The sequence below is a fragment of the Erythrolamprus reginae genome, chromosome 4, assembly GCF_031021105.1.
Source record: "Erythrolamprus reginae isolate rEryReg1 chromosome 4, rEryReg1.hap1, whole genome shotgun sequence".
Taxonomy (NCBI): Eukaryota; Metazoa; Chordata; class Lepidosauria; order Squamata; family Dipsadidae; genus Erythrolamprus; species Erythrolamprus reginae.
In genome coordinates, this window is record NC_091953.1 from 96622958 (window position 1) to 96640709 (window position 17752).

General features: G+C 37.5%; 1 protein-coding gene across 6 annotated transcripts in view; it reads right to left on the bottom strand.

The window, feature by feature from the left end:
- Positions 1 to 17752, bottom strand: part of INPP4A (inositol polyphosphate-4-phosphatase type I A) — a 123915-nt gene that overhangs the window by 61135 nt on the left and 45028 nt on the right. For 4 of the 6 annotated variants that reach the window (XM_070750965.1, XM_070750968.1, XM_070750966.1 and 1 more), the window contains exons 1-7: positions 6802 to 6986; positions 4759 to 4803; positions 3909 to 4027; positions 3694 to 3810; positions 2441 to 2520; positions 1672 to 1783; positions 580 to 670 (exon numbers count right to left, since the gene is read on the bottom strand). In XM_070750965.1, the coding sequence (XP_070607066.1) occupies positions 580 to 670; positions 1672 to 1783; positions 2441 to 2520; positions 3694 to 3810; positions 3909 to 4027; positions 4759 to 4803; positions 6802 to 6907 (670 nt within the window). In that variant the 5' untranslated portion in view covers positions 6908 to 6986. Of the gene's footprint in view, positions 1 to 579; positions 671 to 1671; positions 1784 to 2440; positions 2521 to 3693; positions 3811 to 3908; positions 4028 to 4758; positions 4804 to 6801; positions 7000 to 7725; positions 7795 to 17415; positions 17590 to 17752 lie in introns of those variants that run through there. The other 2 variants (XM_070750969.1, XM_070750967.1) reach the window with 1 other exon arrangement.

The following is a 17752-nucleotide window of genomic DNA, read 5'->3' on the forward strand; positions in this document are numbered from 1 at the left end:
CAAAACTGAATGCAGTGTTCAAGAGTGGCCTCACCAAGGTATTATAAAGTGGTATTAACACTTCTACTTTCAAGGCCTGTGACTGCAACTCCCAGAATTCTTCAGCCAGCTGGGATTTCTAATATGGGGCTGAGCAGCCTACTCAGATGCTTCTGTTCTTAGGCAAAACCCAGTTAGAAGGAAGCATCAATTGCAGGGAGAGCTGCCCTTCTGTCCTCCCACAAAATGCCCTCAAGGGGACACGGTGAGTGCCTTCACAGTTCCTGTGCCTTTGCTATATCTGTGACACAGCACACTTTTAAAGATTTGAAAACCATAAAACAATGCAACTTGAGCTTTTCCTCTTCAGTATTTATTCACTCTGTTCCATTTAGTCAGCTCTGATCAGTCCCACTAACTCTGATGATTAGTATTTACTAGATCTCCTCTCTCCACAAAGCCAAATGAGAGAATCCTTTGTCTGGTCAATCTGATGACATAAACACTGATGTAATATATGGAAGAACCGGCATGACAATGGACTGGAAAAAGCCAAATTTAAGATGCAGAATATACTTATCCACTCAGGAAGCTATTTACCAGATTTTAATAGTGCATCTTTTCGTAATGAAGCGTATTTGGATCGGATTCCTAAGGACTCTGTCAAACTTTCATCAACTGATAGGACAGTCTGAAAAAAAAGCAGAAAATATGTTGTTTTTGTTGTTGTTGTTAATTAGACTTGTATGCCGCCCCCTCCGAAAACTCGGAGCAGCTTACAGCAAGTAATACATGAGATACAAGTCCATTATTAAAAACAATTTTAAAAACCAAACAAATTCATTTAATCACAAATACAGAGTAATCAAGCACCATCATTTGTAAAATTTATATTTAAGCCTCAAACCAAAGGTGCAACCTAGAAATTCAGAAACTTGACAAACAACAGATTTCCATAAAGCAGAGTTGCAAAATGCCCCAGTCAAGATTCCTCAATTCCTAAGACATATTGTATTTGCCTGAAAGGAAAACAATGTTTTTTTTTAAAAAATCATTAATAATTTACCTTTAGCATGAAAAAGTTGTCTTAGATTTATTGAGAACACAATAAAGAAAGCAAGTAAGCTTTCTTCTCGTTTTCACTTTGGGAGTTGAGATGGTAGTTTACACAGGTCTCTTCCTTTTAGATCAGTAATGGTGAACCTTTTTTGGCTTGGGTGCCAAAAGGGTGTGCACGCGCGCAATAGTATGGGCATGCATGCCCACCCCCATAATACAATACCCTCCCCCCCATGCTTGCACATAACCCCCGCACTGCCCCCGTACATGCACACAAGCCCCTCCAATGCCCTCCTATGCATGTGTACAGGCTTCACTGAAGCCTACGAACTTCCGGTAAGCCCGTTGGGCTGTTTTTCGCTGCCCCCAGGGTTGAGGAGGCTTTCCTGAAGCCTGGGGACAGCGAAAAGGGCCAAAAAGGAGACTTAAAATCTGCAACGCCTTGCGTGCCCTCACATATGGTTCTGCGTGCCGCTTGTGGTGCCTGTGCCTTAGGTTCACCATCACTGTTTTAGATACATAACAGAATATTTTTACCCAAGAAAGTCTACTTTAGGGGAAAAAATGACTCTGAGAAATGGGGTGGGAAGAATAAGAAGAGTTAGATATATGGCAGAAAGACAACCAACTCACCCTTCCATTAATAGTATCAGGAGATCTAGTCACAGGAGGCCTTTCGTCTGGGTTTTCTTCCATCTGCCATCCTATGACTGTAATGTTCCCAACACGTTCATTTTCAGCAGATCTACAATGTACAAATCACTTGGGATAAATCAATCAGGGTCCATGAGACACAAAGATGCCCCTTTCGTTAAGAGAGATACAATTGTGCAAAATGGTAAAATTTGAATTACTCTGGCCTCCAAGTTCTGTTGTTTATAAAAACACCATCCTCAGTTAAAATAAATCTAATCCCAAATTTCAGACTCATAATTTTGTCAGTGGTAAAGCATATTAAAAAATATTGAGTGTGCACCCTTTTTTGCAAACTAGTAGGGAAGGTAAGCGGTGTTGCAGTGGTTAGAATAAAGTACTGCAAGCTACTTCTGCTGACCACCGGCTGCCAGCAGTTTAGCAGATGGAATCTCAGTAAGCTCAAGGTTGATTCAGCCGTCCATCCTTCCAGGGGTAGTAAAATGAGGACCCAGTTTTTGGGGGGCAATATGCTTACTCTCTGTAAACCGCTTAGAGAGGGCTGTAAAGCACTGTGAAGCAGTATATAAGTCTAAATGCTATTGCTATCTCATCTCTGGTTAGTGCTGTTAGAGAGAGGCAATTGTCTTAAAGAGGAACCCTTTGTTTTTGATCTGAATTTTAAAAATGAATTAAGCAAATTAAAAAGCCTGGCTGCCTTCAATTAGTGTACAGAACATTTTCATATAAAACAAGACTAAGTACTAACCTTAGTGTTAAGTGCAGCCTATGATTTTTCTCCTTAAGTAGATCCTGTACACTGAATATCACAGAACCCAATAAATACATCTGAAGAAAAAAAACCCAAAAACATTTCAGTAATACATTACTACCATTTTTAATTCCAGTTTTGAAAAGCCATTTCTTTGGCTTTAATAATTCATATTAAACTAAGTCAATAATTTGATGGAAGGATCCCTTTCTTCCTCAATTCAGAAATCATGCCAAATCATAGAATCCGATAATCATAATTCAGAATCTAAATGATGAGTTGAGGCATTTAACATAGCTAATAGGTATGTAATGTTGTGTGTAATAGGTATCTATACCAAATTATGCCTAATAGGCTTTCATTTTCCATCTTTATAATAAATGCATGACTCCGTAATCCAGTTACCTCTTGTTTATGTGTTACTAACCAATGCAAATTATATCAACTCACATTTAAAATGGATTGTTTTTGTCTGCCTCTGTATTAAGATTATACATCTATAAACAATATAAACATTGTTTATGTATATCAAAGGTATCAAGCTTGCAACATCACATTGTAGTCACATGACATATAGCGACATGGGGCAGGCGTGGCCTGAATATAATGTATCTGGCCTGCGGGCCACAAGTTTGACATCCCTGATGTGTATATATACATGCGAAAGAGAGAACATTTTTTCTTTTCTCTATGGGGATAATTTATAAAAACGAGAAGAGGAAACCACTAAATGTCTATTGTAATTATTTTTTAGAAATCAGATTTGTTTCCTCCCTGACACAGCAAGGAAATCTTTGATTCCATCTTAAAATAGTCCACCAACTATATACAGTATTTAATTATACAGCATACTACCATCCTTTTTTACTCAATAATGATAATAAGCAAGGGTATTTAAGATTCATTAGCAAAGCGAGGTTGCAGATTTCCTTTTGCACCTGCAAACCCAAAAGAAAATGCCACCCCAGCATTAGAAATAAGAACGAACATCCTCAACAATGCAGTCGGGGTGATTTTAATTAAATTCATGAAATTAAATATATGGTTCTTGATTAAATTTGTATGTAATTTTGAGCAAAGGAACGTAATATATTTAATATTTAATATAGTCTTCAAAAACAGGCTCAGATTATTATATTTATAATAACCATAATAATGCCAGCCTTTAAAAGAACCTAGACAGGGCCTCCAGGATCAAAAGCATGCAAGCTTTGGTTCAGATATGCAGCAATAAGACATTTTTAACTTACAGTTCCCTGAGATCTATCTTTTACATCGTATATAGAAAGTTTAATTTGTGTCTTCTGATTAATAAGAGAGTCTTGAAAAAAGGCAATGCTGCTTAGAAAGATGGGATTATTTGTGCCCTGTAATGGGGAAAAAGAAAATAAAAAATTAGTAGAGACAAATTGGTACCAGTTAAATTTAATCAGGTTACTGATGCAGCAAACCCAATACAACCTACCTCAATAATTTCTGTTTGAGCATGCTTTGTCCAGAATGCCTGAGGTGGTGTAGTTACACTCACTGCTACAAAACAATTTGGCTTCCTATCCAATGATGGAGTTAACAGTTCACTGCAAGCTGTGGAGAATCAAGAGCACTGTTAGTATACACTGAAGGAACTGAATTTCACAAATAGAATACAAAAAATTAAAATTGTTCACTTGTTAAATACAAAACAATGACTGGACCAATAATAATTGCTGTCATTTTAATATACGTTATACCACACAACACTAGACTACTGTTTAAAGTAGAGAAAGGAGAAAAAAATAGAAGATACTGAGTATGGGGGAAAAGTGAAAAAAAGTTTAATTATAATTTAAAGTTCAATAATTTTCAAGGATTAGAAAAAGAGAATTGATGTCGGATGTATATTCAGATGCCATATTTCACACAAAGGTGAAATAGTGTGTAGAATGGAAGATTGGTGTAGAATGGAAGATTGATCAAAAGAGGTAGTATGCAGAAAAAGATAATTAGAATAACAAGATGCCCAGTTTGTGTTAATTTTGAAAAAAAAATGATTATATATTTTACACTGCTCTTCTTAGATCAAAATGTTTTAATTTAAAAGGCTGTTTTCCTAGAAAGGTGATATATTTGTAATACATTACCAAAATTAATCCAAAATGATAAATCACAAAGTGCTGAGGAAGTGTCATGGGATCTTGTGAAATGTGTTTTGCTATAATCAATCATTAAACCTGTACATAATATATACCCTTTATACCTCTTATATAAGCAGCAAAGCAAGTATAAAGGTAGTATTTTTAAAGGAAAAAGGAAACACATAATATGAAATTACTTACCTAAACTAAATTCTAAGATAGGCTCATCTGGATCTTGGATGTTTCCTGCAAAGCAAATATGTTAGCAAAATTGTGTGTTGCTCTTGGGAAAACCAAATTCTTATTAGCCCTCAAGCTTTTTCAGAAAGACTCAAAAGACCCAATAGAATTAAAATAAATAAATAAATTGATCATGATTCATAAACTATGGAATTGGCTTTTGGAGACACTTTCAGAATTATTTTATCTCTGGTTTTACTATCTTTGTCACTGTACAGTATATTTTTAAATATCCATTAAACATCCCTAATACATTGTATTTGCCATATATTAAGAAAGCAGAAGAGAAAAACCATAAACTCTCTAATCTCTGCTCTTACTATTCTGAAATTTTTCAGATTATGAATCTAGAAATATGTGCCATTTTCATAAAAAGTGACAAAAAATAAATCACACAATGGTAGAAGGAGACACAAACTACTTTTTTATGACTTCTCAATTTTTTATTATCACCATCCAATGGAAAAATGTGTTTATAAGAATTGCATTTAAAAATATTAAACCAAAGTAAAAAGAAATTATTCATTTAAGTCCTTGGGGGAGAGGGGGCTGATGTTTTCATTTGCTCCACAATAACAAAATAGAGAAATAACATGGAACATAGAATAATAGAGTTGGAAGGGACCTGGGAGGTGTTCTAGACCAATCCCTATACCATTTCAGACAAATTGTTGTCCAATTCTATTCTTAAAAACATCCAGTGTTGGAACATTCATAGCTTCTGGACGCAAGTAATTCCATTAATTGTTTTAATTGTCAAGAAATTTCTCTTTAGTTGCTTCTCTCCTTGTTTAGTTTCCATCCATTGCTTCTTGTCCTGCCTTCAAGTGCTTTGGAGAATAGGTTGATTCTTAATGGCAACCCCTTAGATATTAGAACATTGTTATTATGTCAATCCTATTTCTTATTTTCATAACTGACATAGCTAATTTCAAACTAGGCATAGCTAATATCAAACTAGACATAGCTAATTCCAGCAACTGTTCTTTATATGTTTTAGTCTCCAGTCCCCTAATAATCTTTGTTGCTCTTCTTTGTACTCTAGAGTCTCAACATGTTTTTTACATTGTGGCGACCAAAACTGGATGCAGTATTGGAAGTGTGGTCTTATCAATACATTATAAAGTGGTATTAACATTTCATGTAGTCTTGATTCTCTTCCTCTGTTAATACATTGTAGAATTGTATTGACTTTTTTTGCAGCTGCAGCATACTGCTGGCTCATAGTTAAGTAAGTGTTTGCTAGGACTCCAAGATCCCTCTCACAATTACTACTATTGAGCCAGGTACCACCTATACCAGTGATGGTAACCAGAAGGGCGCACTCCAACACCCATAATGCAATGATTGTGCAAAACATCCAATCTCACCATGCACTGCCTCGCCCCCACCCCCCACCCCCCACCCTCAAGGCCTCACTGAAGCCTCCAGACTGAATTCTGGAAACGAACTTCCAATAGGCCTGTTGAGTCTGTTTTTCACCATCCACAGGCTCTGGAGACTTTTCTGAAGCCTGGGGAGGGTAGAACACCCCCCCCCCCCGACTTCTGGAAGGCCAAAAATCAGCAGGCCAGCACACATGTTTATGCTGGAGCTGACATAGGGCAACACCTCATGTCCCCTCAGATATGACTCTGCGTGCCACCTGTGGCATGCATGTCATAGGTTCACCATCATGGACCTATTTTATACCTGTTTATAGTTTATGTACTATACCTGTTTATTGCCTAAATGTAAAACCTTACTTTTTTCACCATGGAATTTCATTTTTGTGGTAGGGCCCAATGTCCACGTTTGTCAAGATCATTCTGTATCTGAAGCCTATCTTCTGGACTGTTGGCTATTCATGCTAGTTTGGTATCATCCACACATTTGATGAGTTCCCCTTCTATCCCTTCTAGCCCCTCATCTAAATCATTGATGAATATATTGAAGAGTACTGGATCTAAGACCGAGCATTAATAATTAGTACTAGGAAAGCAAAAGTAGGGAACAGATAATCACCTGTCAAGGATAAACTTGACACATCAGAGGCAACATCAACAGTAGAGGCCCGCTGCACTCCATGGGGTTTTGAACTATGTCGGGGGCTGAGATCTTTCACTGACATGTTGTCATGAGGAAGCCACTTCTTTATAGTGCTTGAAGCATCCAAAGAGAACAGAGGTTTGGTCTTTTCGCGGCCCTTATGATGTTAGCATGCTAAAATAAAAATAGAAAAGAAAAGCCCAATTGAAATTTGATTTCACACAAGGATCATTTTAATGCTAATTTTACCAGTCAATGAATTGAATAATTAATAATATTAACAATTTGTTGGTGGTGTTAACGGTATACCATTAGTTTTAGTAGACATTAGCTTTAAAGTCAATAAAGAAAGCAAGAGAAATAAAACATGAAAGCTGCTATATCACAAATGTAAGCACCTTAGTTATAATTGAGTTAACTGAGCACTGTGACAGGAATCCTAAATAATTTAATATTGATCTCTTTTTGCAACCAAAGGTAAGACTAACCACATTTTGTTTGAATTTAAATGCCATGACAAACTGAGACCAATCTAATGAAAGTAATCACGGGAGAAGAAAAGGGAAACACGCAAGATTATCTTGCTTTCCCAATCGTAAATTGTATTTTATTTTGATGCTAGAGCTAAGCTGATTCAAAACTATACATAATATCTCCATGACTTTGCTTTTAATCTATAACCTGTGACAGCTGGAAAAATAACACCTGCAGGAAGACTTCAGCTCAAAATGTTAACGCAAGTGAACAAAATCCTTCACAATTGGAGTTCTGAATATTAAGACCTATCAAGATGATCTGGTTTGATATGGTGCATTAAGAAATGTTTCCAGAGTTTCAGAGCATGCTGTTCTTTATAGTATAAATGACTTTGTACGCCATATTTATGTATGTCATACTTACAGGAGGGCTATTATTCTCTTCGATGCAAGCATGGTATTGCATTTGTTAAAGGCCAATTTATTTTCCCATCTGAAAAAAAGGCCATATTTAGTTATTTGATAAAGCATGCAAAGTGGATATTAATTTAAAAATCCACATTTTTCTTTGACCTTTTAAAAAGTATTTAGCCTCTTTTACTGCCATGTTAACTATTGCAGGTGTTTCAGTTTCAGTTGGATGTCATCAGCAGTCTTGTATTTAGAATTTACCAACTTTACTCTAAATGTATTTTAAGACAGAAAGAAAGCAACCAGTTTCTTCAGACTTTTGAAATTTATTTTTTGTATGAACTAAATTATGCAAGTTATTAACTAAAGTTTATGAAAATCATATATTGTTCTGAATTAGTTTAAGAGAATGAAATATTAATTTTACAAAAGTAATCTGTATAATTTCAATTGTACACTTTTCAGATTGTTGTCATTGTAGCCAAAAATATACAAAAAGAAAATTCTGAAAAATCCAATTTTATTTTAAAATGTTTTTATTTATTTATTTGTCACGTACGTATTGGTAATATACTGTACATAGATATAACATAGTTTATATACATAAGATGGGTCCTGATAAGAAGGAACATTAGGACAGGGACGATAGGCACATTGGTGCGCTTATGCATACCCCTTACTCACCTCTTAGGAAGCGGGTGAGGTCAACAGTGGACAGTCTAAGGATAAAGTTTTTGGGGTTAGGGGATGAAACCACAGAGTCAGGTAATGGGTTCCAAGCATTAACCACTTTGTTGCTAAAGTTGTATTTTCTACAGTGAAGTTTGGAGCGGTTCACTTTGAGTTTGTATCTGTGGTGTGCTCATGTATTATGGTTGAAGCTGAAAAAATCGTTGACAGGAAGCAGATAATTTTATGAGCAGATAATTTTATTAGGTCGTGCTGAAGACAACGTAGTTCTAAGCTTTCTAAGCCCAGGATTTCAAGTCTGGTTGCGTAAGGTATACTGTTGCAGGTAGAGGAGTGGAGGTCTCTTCTCGTAAAGTATCTCTGGACACTTTCTAATGTATTCATGTCCAATATGCAGTGTGGATTCCAGACAGATGAGCTGTATTCAAGGATTGGTCTGGCGAATGTTTTGTATGCTCTGGTTAGTAGTTTGATATTACCAGAGAAGAAGCTATGTAAGATTAGGTTAACAACTCTTGAAGCCTTTTTGGCGATGTTGTTGCAATGGGTTTTGGCACTTAGATCATTTGATATGAGTATTCCAAGGTGTTTGACACAATGAGGGTTGTCTGCAAGGTCTTCTTTATTCAGCTTGTATTTGGTGTTCTTTGATTCTTTTTGCCAATGTGTAGGACAGAACATTTGTTGATTGAGATTTGGAGTTGCCAGATGTTTGACCATTCTGACAAAAAGTCAAAGTCTTTTTGGAGGGTAGCAGTGTTGTCTGTGGCTTTAAAGATTTTTACATCATCAGCGAAGAGAACGCAGTCATTTGTAATGTGATCACAAAGGTCATTCATATAAAGAGTGTTGGTCCTAGTATGCTGCCTTGGGGTAGACTCAGTGGGCTACCATTCCCGGCCCTACGGCGCGCGCAAGCACGATTTCTGCAGAAGTGAAAAAAACTAGAAATGGGCAAACAAGTAAGTGCCCACTCACTGCTGCCCGCCGCCATTTGTCCCCTCACCGCCCACTTGCCGCTGTTCGCCTTGCCCACCTCTCACTCTTGGGGCGAACAGCGGCAGGGCAGGCGGTGGGCACAAGAGGGGCGAAGAGGCGAAGGAGGGGAGAACGGCGGGGGAAGGCAGCGCTTGCGGCAGGGCAGCACGTAGCCTAGCTCCAGTGGAGATGCCGAGCATGCCCGCGCATGCACACGCCACCGGCGCTTCCCCGGTCCTACGCCTGCCCTGCCCCGCCACGAGCGCTGCTTTCCCCCACCATTCGCCCCTCGCTCGCCTCTCGCACCGGCTCCCACCACCATCCATGCTGCCGCCGTTCACCCCAAGAGCGAGAGGCAAGCAAGGCGAATGGCGGCAAGCGGGCAGTGGGGGGTAGCAAACGGCAGCGGGCAGTGGCAAGCAGGCACTTGTTTGCCCATTTCCACACAGGCAGTGGGGGGAACCGGCACAAAAGGTGAGCAAGGGGTGAATGGCGGGGAAAGGCAACGCTTGCGGCGGGGCGGGGCAGGCATAGGTCCGGGGAAGCGCCAGTGGTGCATGCATGCGCGTGCACACACGTGCATGCCTGGCATTACCACAGGAGCTAGGCTACACGCTACATGGCCACCACCGGAACTGTGTTCCTCACTGTTTAGGCTGGGGCCCACCACTGGGTACACTGCTGTTAACAGGAATGGGATTTAATAGGAAGGTTCCTATTTTGACCACTTGTTGTCTGTTTGACAGGAACACAGTTATCCAGTCATGTAGGGGTGCAGAGATGCCGTGGGATTTCAGTTTTAGAAGTAGTTTGTCATGAACCACTGAGTCGAAGGCTTTACAGAATTCTATGTAAATATTGATATTATGTATCTTCAATATAAATTATGAGAGAATGTGCTAATGTAAATTAAGTTCTTTATGTAAACATCAGCCTTCCCGCACTCTTTAATTGGCACTACATTATTATAATTCTGGGACAACCTACTTTTAGGAAACCCAAATCTGTGATGGAAAACTGATTAACTGCATTTCAAAATCTGGATATTATCTATAAATCTTTATACATTGTTGCACTAGGATATATTAGGGGCTGTCATGATATACATGATCCAGTCTATCCTTATCTAGGGAGCGAAAGTGGGCAGGAAGGTCTGAAAGGGAGACCACCTTTTTAATGGCACCCTCTTTAAGAGACATACTGCTTCTGTGGGGCATCCAGATCGAACTCTCTTTGACTTTTATAAAGTACTAAAAACATTTTCATTTCAGCTAACTTTGTTCTTTAGTGAGGAATTGTGGGCATCATTTTAATTGATAATCTAATTGATATTAGTTTCTAATATATAATGCTATCTTTTCACAAACAACATTGATTCATTGTCAGTAGTGCAAAAATAAATTCTCTTTTAAAATCTATCTTCATTCCTGCTGGTGTTATGGACCATGAAGGTTCATCCTGGAAATAATTAAAATTGATACTGCCTTCTTATTTTAACTATCCAATATAGGCTTCCTAATGGTACTTTCTATTTCTACCTAACTGGATCCACCCTATTTATCTTCTCAAAATTAGCTAAGACAAAACAATAGATCTACAACAGTTGGTAAGTAGTATTCGCTATGAGCACCAAACAATAGATCTACAACAATAGATCTACAACAAGACAAAACAATAGATCTACAAGTTGGTAAGTAGTACAGTATTCGCTATGAGCACCAACAAATTAAAGACATTAACATCTCTGTTCTATAGGGTCTTCCTTCACTTCCTTCACCAGCAAAACTGTCACTACCAATTTATGCTGTACCCATCCCCAAGATGTATGAAAACTATACAGTCATGACATTCGCTATTCTAGGGAGCTTGAGGGTTCTGCAAAGTCACTGAGTTGTTCCTAGTACTGCCCTTTTCTGTACAGAGAACTTTGGTGTTGCTTCTGATCTATTGGACCCATTCTCCCAGTTTAGGACCACTTTCTTTCTAGTTCCTCCTTTAGGTCCTGGTATTTTAATACTCCTCCTTTAATATTCCAAATGATGTTTCTTTCACTTGTCACCATTGCATCTATCACCATTGCTGTCTCCTGGTCCTTGTCTATTACTGTGTGAGAGGGAGACGGGTGGGGGGGGGAGAAAATAATCTATCTAGAGATTAATGCTGTCTCTGGGAATCCATATACTGTACATAAAATTGATTCTTCAAGTTAATTTCAGCTATAAATAGGATACATAAGAAAATCGGCACTGCCTGGCAGATTAGGTTTTTCTTATTCACCCTCTTATTCACTGTCTTGGCTACAGCATTTTAAATAAGCTATTCAGACATTTTAAGATTTTGGGGAGAGATCCTAGTAAAAAGATACTTTAAATAGAAATAGTCTGGTTTTGTTCATACAAAAAAAATAAACTTCAGAAGTCTGAGGAAATTGGTTTATAATTTATTTTTCACAAGTCATGTGGTCATATATACAGCCCTTTTGATCCCATTTTATTTTACTTATACAGTATACAGTATGTCTTCTGCCTAACAGTCTGCTTGCTTAGTTTAACATGTCTGACTCCCAAGCAACACAGCAAGGAAGAAGTCCAACTTCAGATGACAGATTCAATATTGCTTGGGTCAGTTCCATCCAAAGAGATTACTAAAGGCGCTTCCACATGATTGTACACAGTTTATGAATATGACAAGAAGAATTTTGGTTTATCGTTCTTTGCAGATATAGCTACAAAGTTCTGTCTCTCTCTAACATATGATTCTATGGATTTCTTCCAAACGGGAAGATATAAAAAGCAACTTAAAGTTTGTTTTCATATGAATTTGCAAGTATGAATGTAAGATTGATAACACATAATGTCTTTTGCATATGTGTTGCATATTTACTGGTGGATTTTTCTGTATTTATTTTTAGAAACCTCTTGACAAAAGAACATTATTTCGAAATATTTTAACTGGCACTTTAGAATCCCTCCCTTACTTTCCCCCCTAGTTTTAGGGCTAATCCTTCCCCTCCCACCCCCTCACCCCCCTGGGGCATGTTATGAGCAATGCCAATGAGTATTGTAATGAGCAACATGCTTTTTATTCCCAAGCCTATGCTATTTTGGGAACTTTTTAAATATTTGTCTTTTTTTCCCCTTGATCTGCACCATATACCATATATAGGAGTGCTACTGAAGCTTTACTTAAAACATTGGAAAGACCTTGTCAAACAACATTTTCTTTCCTTACCATTTTGTCCCTTATTTAAAACTTCACTCAGATAAGGTGCTCCTACATCCATTTTTAGTGGAAGCAAGCAAGGCTTTTGTAACATACATTTGAGGGTTGCCCAGAAGGCAATGCACCATTCCCCCCACCCCCTCAGGCTACAGTAATGGCACAAATGTGAAACTTTAGATTTTCATCATTTGAATTGTCAGGAGTGCATGAGTAAATTTTGAGGTTTTTCAGACAGAGAGCGTAGCTGCAGCAGTGTTTCGAAATGGTGTCTGTAAGTGATGTATGTTACAAGCAGCGTGTCATCATTGGATTTCTCAGTGCGAAGAAAGAAACTGTTGGGAACATTCACAAACTCTTGTGTACAGTTTATGGAGAATCTGCATGGATCCGAGTGGATGCCATTGACGGAAGACATTTTGAGGATGACAAAGAGGTGATTCAAAATGTAGAAATGGCTTCCTGACCAGAACAAGAAGTGGTACCGACAGGGCATACACACCTTTGTGTCTCGCTGGAGGAAGGCCATAGAACGGGATGGAGATTATGTTGAAAAATATGGAGTGTAGAAGAGACCTAATTCTTTCTTGTGTGTAAGTTTCATTGTGCTCAATAAATAATTGTTGAAGAAAAAAAATGTGGTGCATTACTTTCTGGGTGACCCTCGTATTAAGGTTTGACTAAAAAACCCTAACTAACTAACTCATGTATCGATGAGCTGCTAAAATTAGCAAGTTTCCATTACACTTTCTCACATACACAAACACACAAACAACGCAAGATGAAAAAATTCAGTGTGTCCCACCCCAAAACTAAATAGTACCCTCTGATGGTGTGGTGTAAACATATTCTCCCCTCGCCTTCCCACCCCAGTTGTATAATTTTTCAGCCTGTGAAGAGACTCTGTGTCCCAAGCATGCTGGTCTCCCTGGTTAAGTAACACCTTCATACAGTCTTTTAGTGCAAGGATGGTTTTATTGGCTAATATGAATCCCTCACAGTAAAAAGAAACCTTTCTTCAGAAACACAACTCTCTTTTTTGGAATTATTTTGACTTCTTGGTTATTTTTTTGGAAAACTCAGATGCCATCCTGGCACACTAGTGTTTGCTCTAATAACTGGCCCAAGAGAAATGTTTGGAAAGTAGCATGCATAGGAAGAGCAAAGGCTTCCTTCAGCAAAGACAAAAAAAACCATTGCCCTGTTTTAGGGGATGCAGTTTATTAAATCAACCAAGCAACAATTTTCATCAGGGCTACCAGCATCACAATGAGGTCCCAAAGATTTGGGATAATTTTTTATTCTACATTTCTAAAGATAATCTGAGATATTGAAAGACTCACAGATTGTAGATGGCCGATTCAAATCTTTTGAAATTTCTAACCCTGCTAGGACCACAATGACAGTTATTTCAAATGCTTTTAATTTTTCTGGTAACATTGTACAGTAGACACCAAAGATCAGGGGTAAAATCACTCACAATCCTTTCTTTGAGTTATTATAAAACAGATAACCATTTATAAAATAAACCATAAATTTATTAAACATCTGTATGGTAATACTGTTTCATCATACAGCAAACACTGAATCTCTTTTAACTTCATAAAACTCCTTTGGATGTCATAAGCACATGGGAAGTAATGCAAAAATTGTTTGCTGCTGGCTTCTAGCATGTTCTTTTTGACTTCCTAGCCCATAGTCCTAGTCTTGTGGTCATCTCCTATCCAAGGACCAAGGAGCAATCCTGCTCGGAAGCCAAATCCAAACAAGGTAAATCAACTTAACTAAGCTGGACTTGGATCTGAACAGATGGGTAGGCAAGACTAGAAAATTAGTGTTTTTTAAATTATTAGATTTGTTTTTTACATTGTTCTTGTTATTGTTGTGAGCCGCCCCGAGTCTACGGAGAGGGGCGGCATACAAATCAAATAAATAGATAGATAGATAGATAGATAGATAGATAGATAGATAGATAGATAGATAGATAGATAGATAGATAAATAAATTCAGTGCTATATAGCCTAGGTTTAGCATTTAAAAAACTCTTAATGTTAAAATTAAAGCAAGTTATAAAATTGTAATTGACTGATACAATCTTTTTCTCTATATAAAGAATCAGAATTAAAATGTAATTTAGATGTGGGACTTTTGTCTTCTCTTTAATTTTATGTTTTGTTTTGATTTTTTTCAGGGCAGGTGTCATTTTTCCTTTTCTCTTCTCCTCCATACTTAATAAAAGTACCTAATATAAATTAATATTGTTGTCCTTATTACATACTTACATCCAAATACAGTGGTACCTCGTGATACGAACCCCTCGTGATACGAACCCGGGGTTCTGAAATTTTTTGCCTCTTCTTACGAACTTTTTTCAGCTTATGAACCCACCGCAGATCTTCGTGACGTCAAAGCTCCGCCGATGGAATTCCCTATTGGGATTCTCCACCTTCTTTCTAGCCTCCAGATTGGCCGAAAACGCCGCCGCCGATCGCAAAAACAGCGCTCTGTTGCCTGGCGCCGCCCGGCTGTAACCTTCTGAAACAGCCGGGCGCTTCTCGGTGGCCTCCGGAACCCGAACCCGAACTTCCGGGTTCGGCGTTCGGGTGAACGCCGAGAAGCCCCCCGGCTGTTTTAAAAAGTGACAGCCGGGCGGCAGTGCCCAACAGAGCGCCATTTTGTGATTTTTTTTTCTTTTTGCACGGATTAATCGCTTTTACATTGTTTCCTATGGGAAACAATGTTTCGTCTTACGAACATTTCGCCTTACGAACCTACTTCCGGAACCAATTAGGTTTGTAAGACGAGGTATTACTGTACCTCTTTCAATAATGTTATACTGACTTGTTATATTATGCTGCTGTGACAGATTGTTCTTTTAATTCTTTTAACAAGTTTTTCTTTTACCTTCCACTAGGGGTCTTCCACTCTGGTTGCAGGTGTGAATTTAACCTTTTTTTTTTTTAAAGTTATATGGCCATATGTTTTAAACAAATACTGTAACTATGCCCAGCTGACAAACAGTATACAGAAAACCCATTTGATACATCAAAATGAAACAAAACAAAATCATATAAAAATAGTAATAATAATACCAAAACCAAAGAAATGAGTCGAGCTCTTAACAAAGAAGGCATTCAAAACAAATTACAATCGCAGTAACATACAATAATATTTTGTTAAATCTCTTCATATAGAAAAATAAATAAATCAGATCCTAAGTCCCAGCCTGATTTAAAATGTGCTACTCCTTTCTTCAGTTTATTTCATGAACCTTTCAGGCAGCATCAATTTTTAACATTTGTTTCATTTTGACCACAAGAGGAACAAAACAAACAGGAAAAACTGTAGAAGGCTAACAAAGTAGATATTTTAAAATAGGAAGCAATGGATTTTCAAACTTTGCTCTGAAAAAACTTCTTTCTTCAGCAATTATAAGCTCTACCACTCTACCACACGACAGTAGAATGACATTTATCTTCAACTTATATGTGACTTTAACTAAGCATGTTGGATTTCATTTTAACTCCCTAAAAGACATATTCTCCAGTGCTGGTTCACTACCCATAATTATTGCAAATCCTTCAGGAAAATTGATTGGATATAATGGATTTTTTCATTTAGAAACTTTTGATAATCTTCCAGGGATCTTCGGTCTTTCTTTAAAAACTGCTGCAGTAAACAGTAACCACCACAGAGTTTTGACAGCGTGATCTTTCATTTTCTAAGGCTTTTAGCACTCTAAAATATCATGTTGTAATCACTTTTATTAAAACTAAGTGCCATATTCTGCATTTAAAAAAATATAGAAACATAACCAAATGCTGTAATAAGGAAGTTTCCAAAGGGAAAAAAACAAAGCCATACGATCTACAAGGTCTTATTTCTGCTAGCAATGGAAGGGTAGAGCCATTTTTTTGTCAAGCATATACAGTAATCCCTCGCTACTTCGCGGTTCATCTTTTGCGGATTCGCTATTTCACGGGTTTTCAAAGGGGGCTTAAATCCATTAAAATTTTTAAAACCATTAAAAATTCATAAAATTCTTCCACAGTACTACTGTACTCTACTAAAGAAACTGGTAGGATATCACCTGTAGTTCCAGCTGAGAAACATTATAGAATGACTGTTTAATGCAAAGGGTGGGTTTTAAAAGTTCAAATACTTGTTAAATGCATTAAAAAATATCTTTCCTCTACTGCATGGAAATTCTTTTTTCACGGGTGGTCTTGGAACGCATCCTCAGCGAAAAACAAGGGATCATTGTATATGATTAAGAAAAAGTATGAACATGATTGTAATACATAAAATGTATAAATATGGTAACAAATATAGGAGATGTTTACGAATACATGGAGAAGTAGGATAGGGATGGTAGGCATGCTGGTGCACTTATGCACACCCCTTAAAGACCTCTTAGGAATAGGGTGAGGTCAATGGTAGACAGTCTAAAGTTAAAGTTTTGGGAATTTTGGGGAAGAAACCACAGAGTCAAGTAGTGCTTTCCTGGCACTGATCACTCTGTTGCTGAAGTCTATTTTCTGCAATCAAGTTTGGATTGATTTACCTTAAGTTTGTATGCATTGTGTGCTCATGAATTGTCGCGGTTGAAGCTGAAGTAGTCATTGACAGGTAGGACATAGAAGTTCGGATTTATTTATTTATTTATTTATTCAAGCATATATAAGATTACAGGAAAAGTATTTTGCACGGCTGGATTGGAATCCTACTTTGAATCAACACGGATATTACAGATGCTTGTAGAAAGTGCATTATCCCTCAGCTATGCCTAAGCTATGATAATAAATTAAAAGGTTACCTTTCTGGTTTGTCAAGGAAAAGCTGAAAATCACAGAGTAACTAGAGCCAATTTAACACTTGCTCAGTATAATTGCAGAATGTGAAATAAGCCTTGGTCATGTTGCTTTAATTCATTTTCCACAGATATCACATCAATCCGGATGCCAATCTTTCTGATGCTTTTACATGAAATCTGAAACACAAGCAAAGAGATTGTTTGGTCATTTTTTAACTATTTGAAGAATGGTCTGATCAAAACAAAGTCCAAAGCAGATCGTTTAATATCTCACTGTTATTATTTAAAGGTATCCCCATGCATCAATAAATACACTGCTCAAAAAAACTAAAGGGAACAC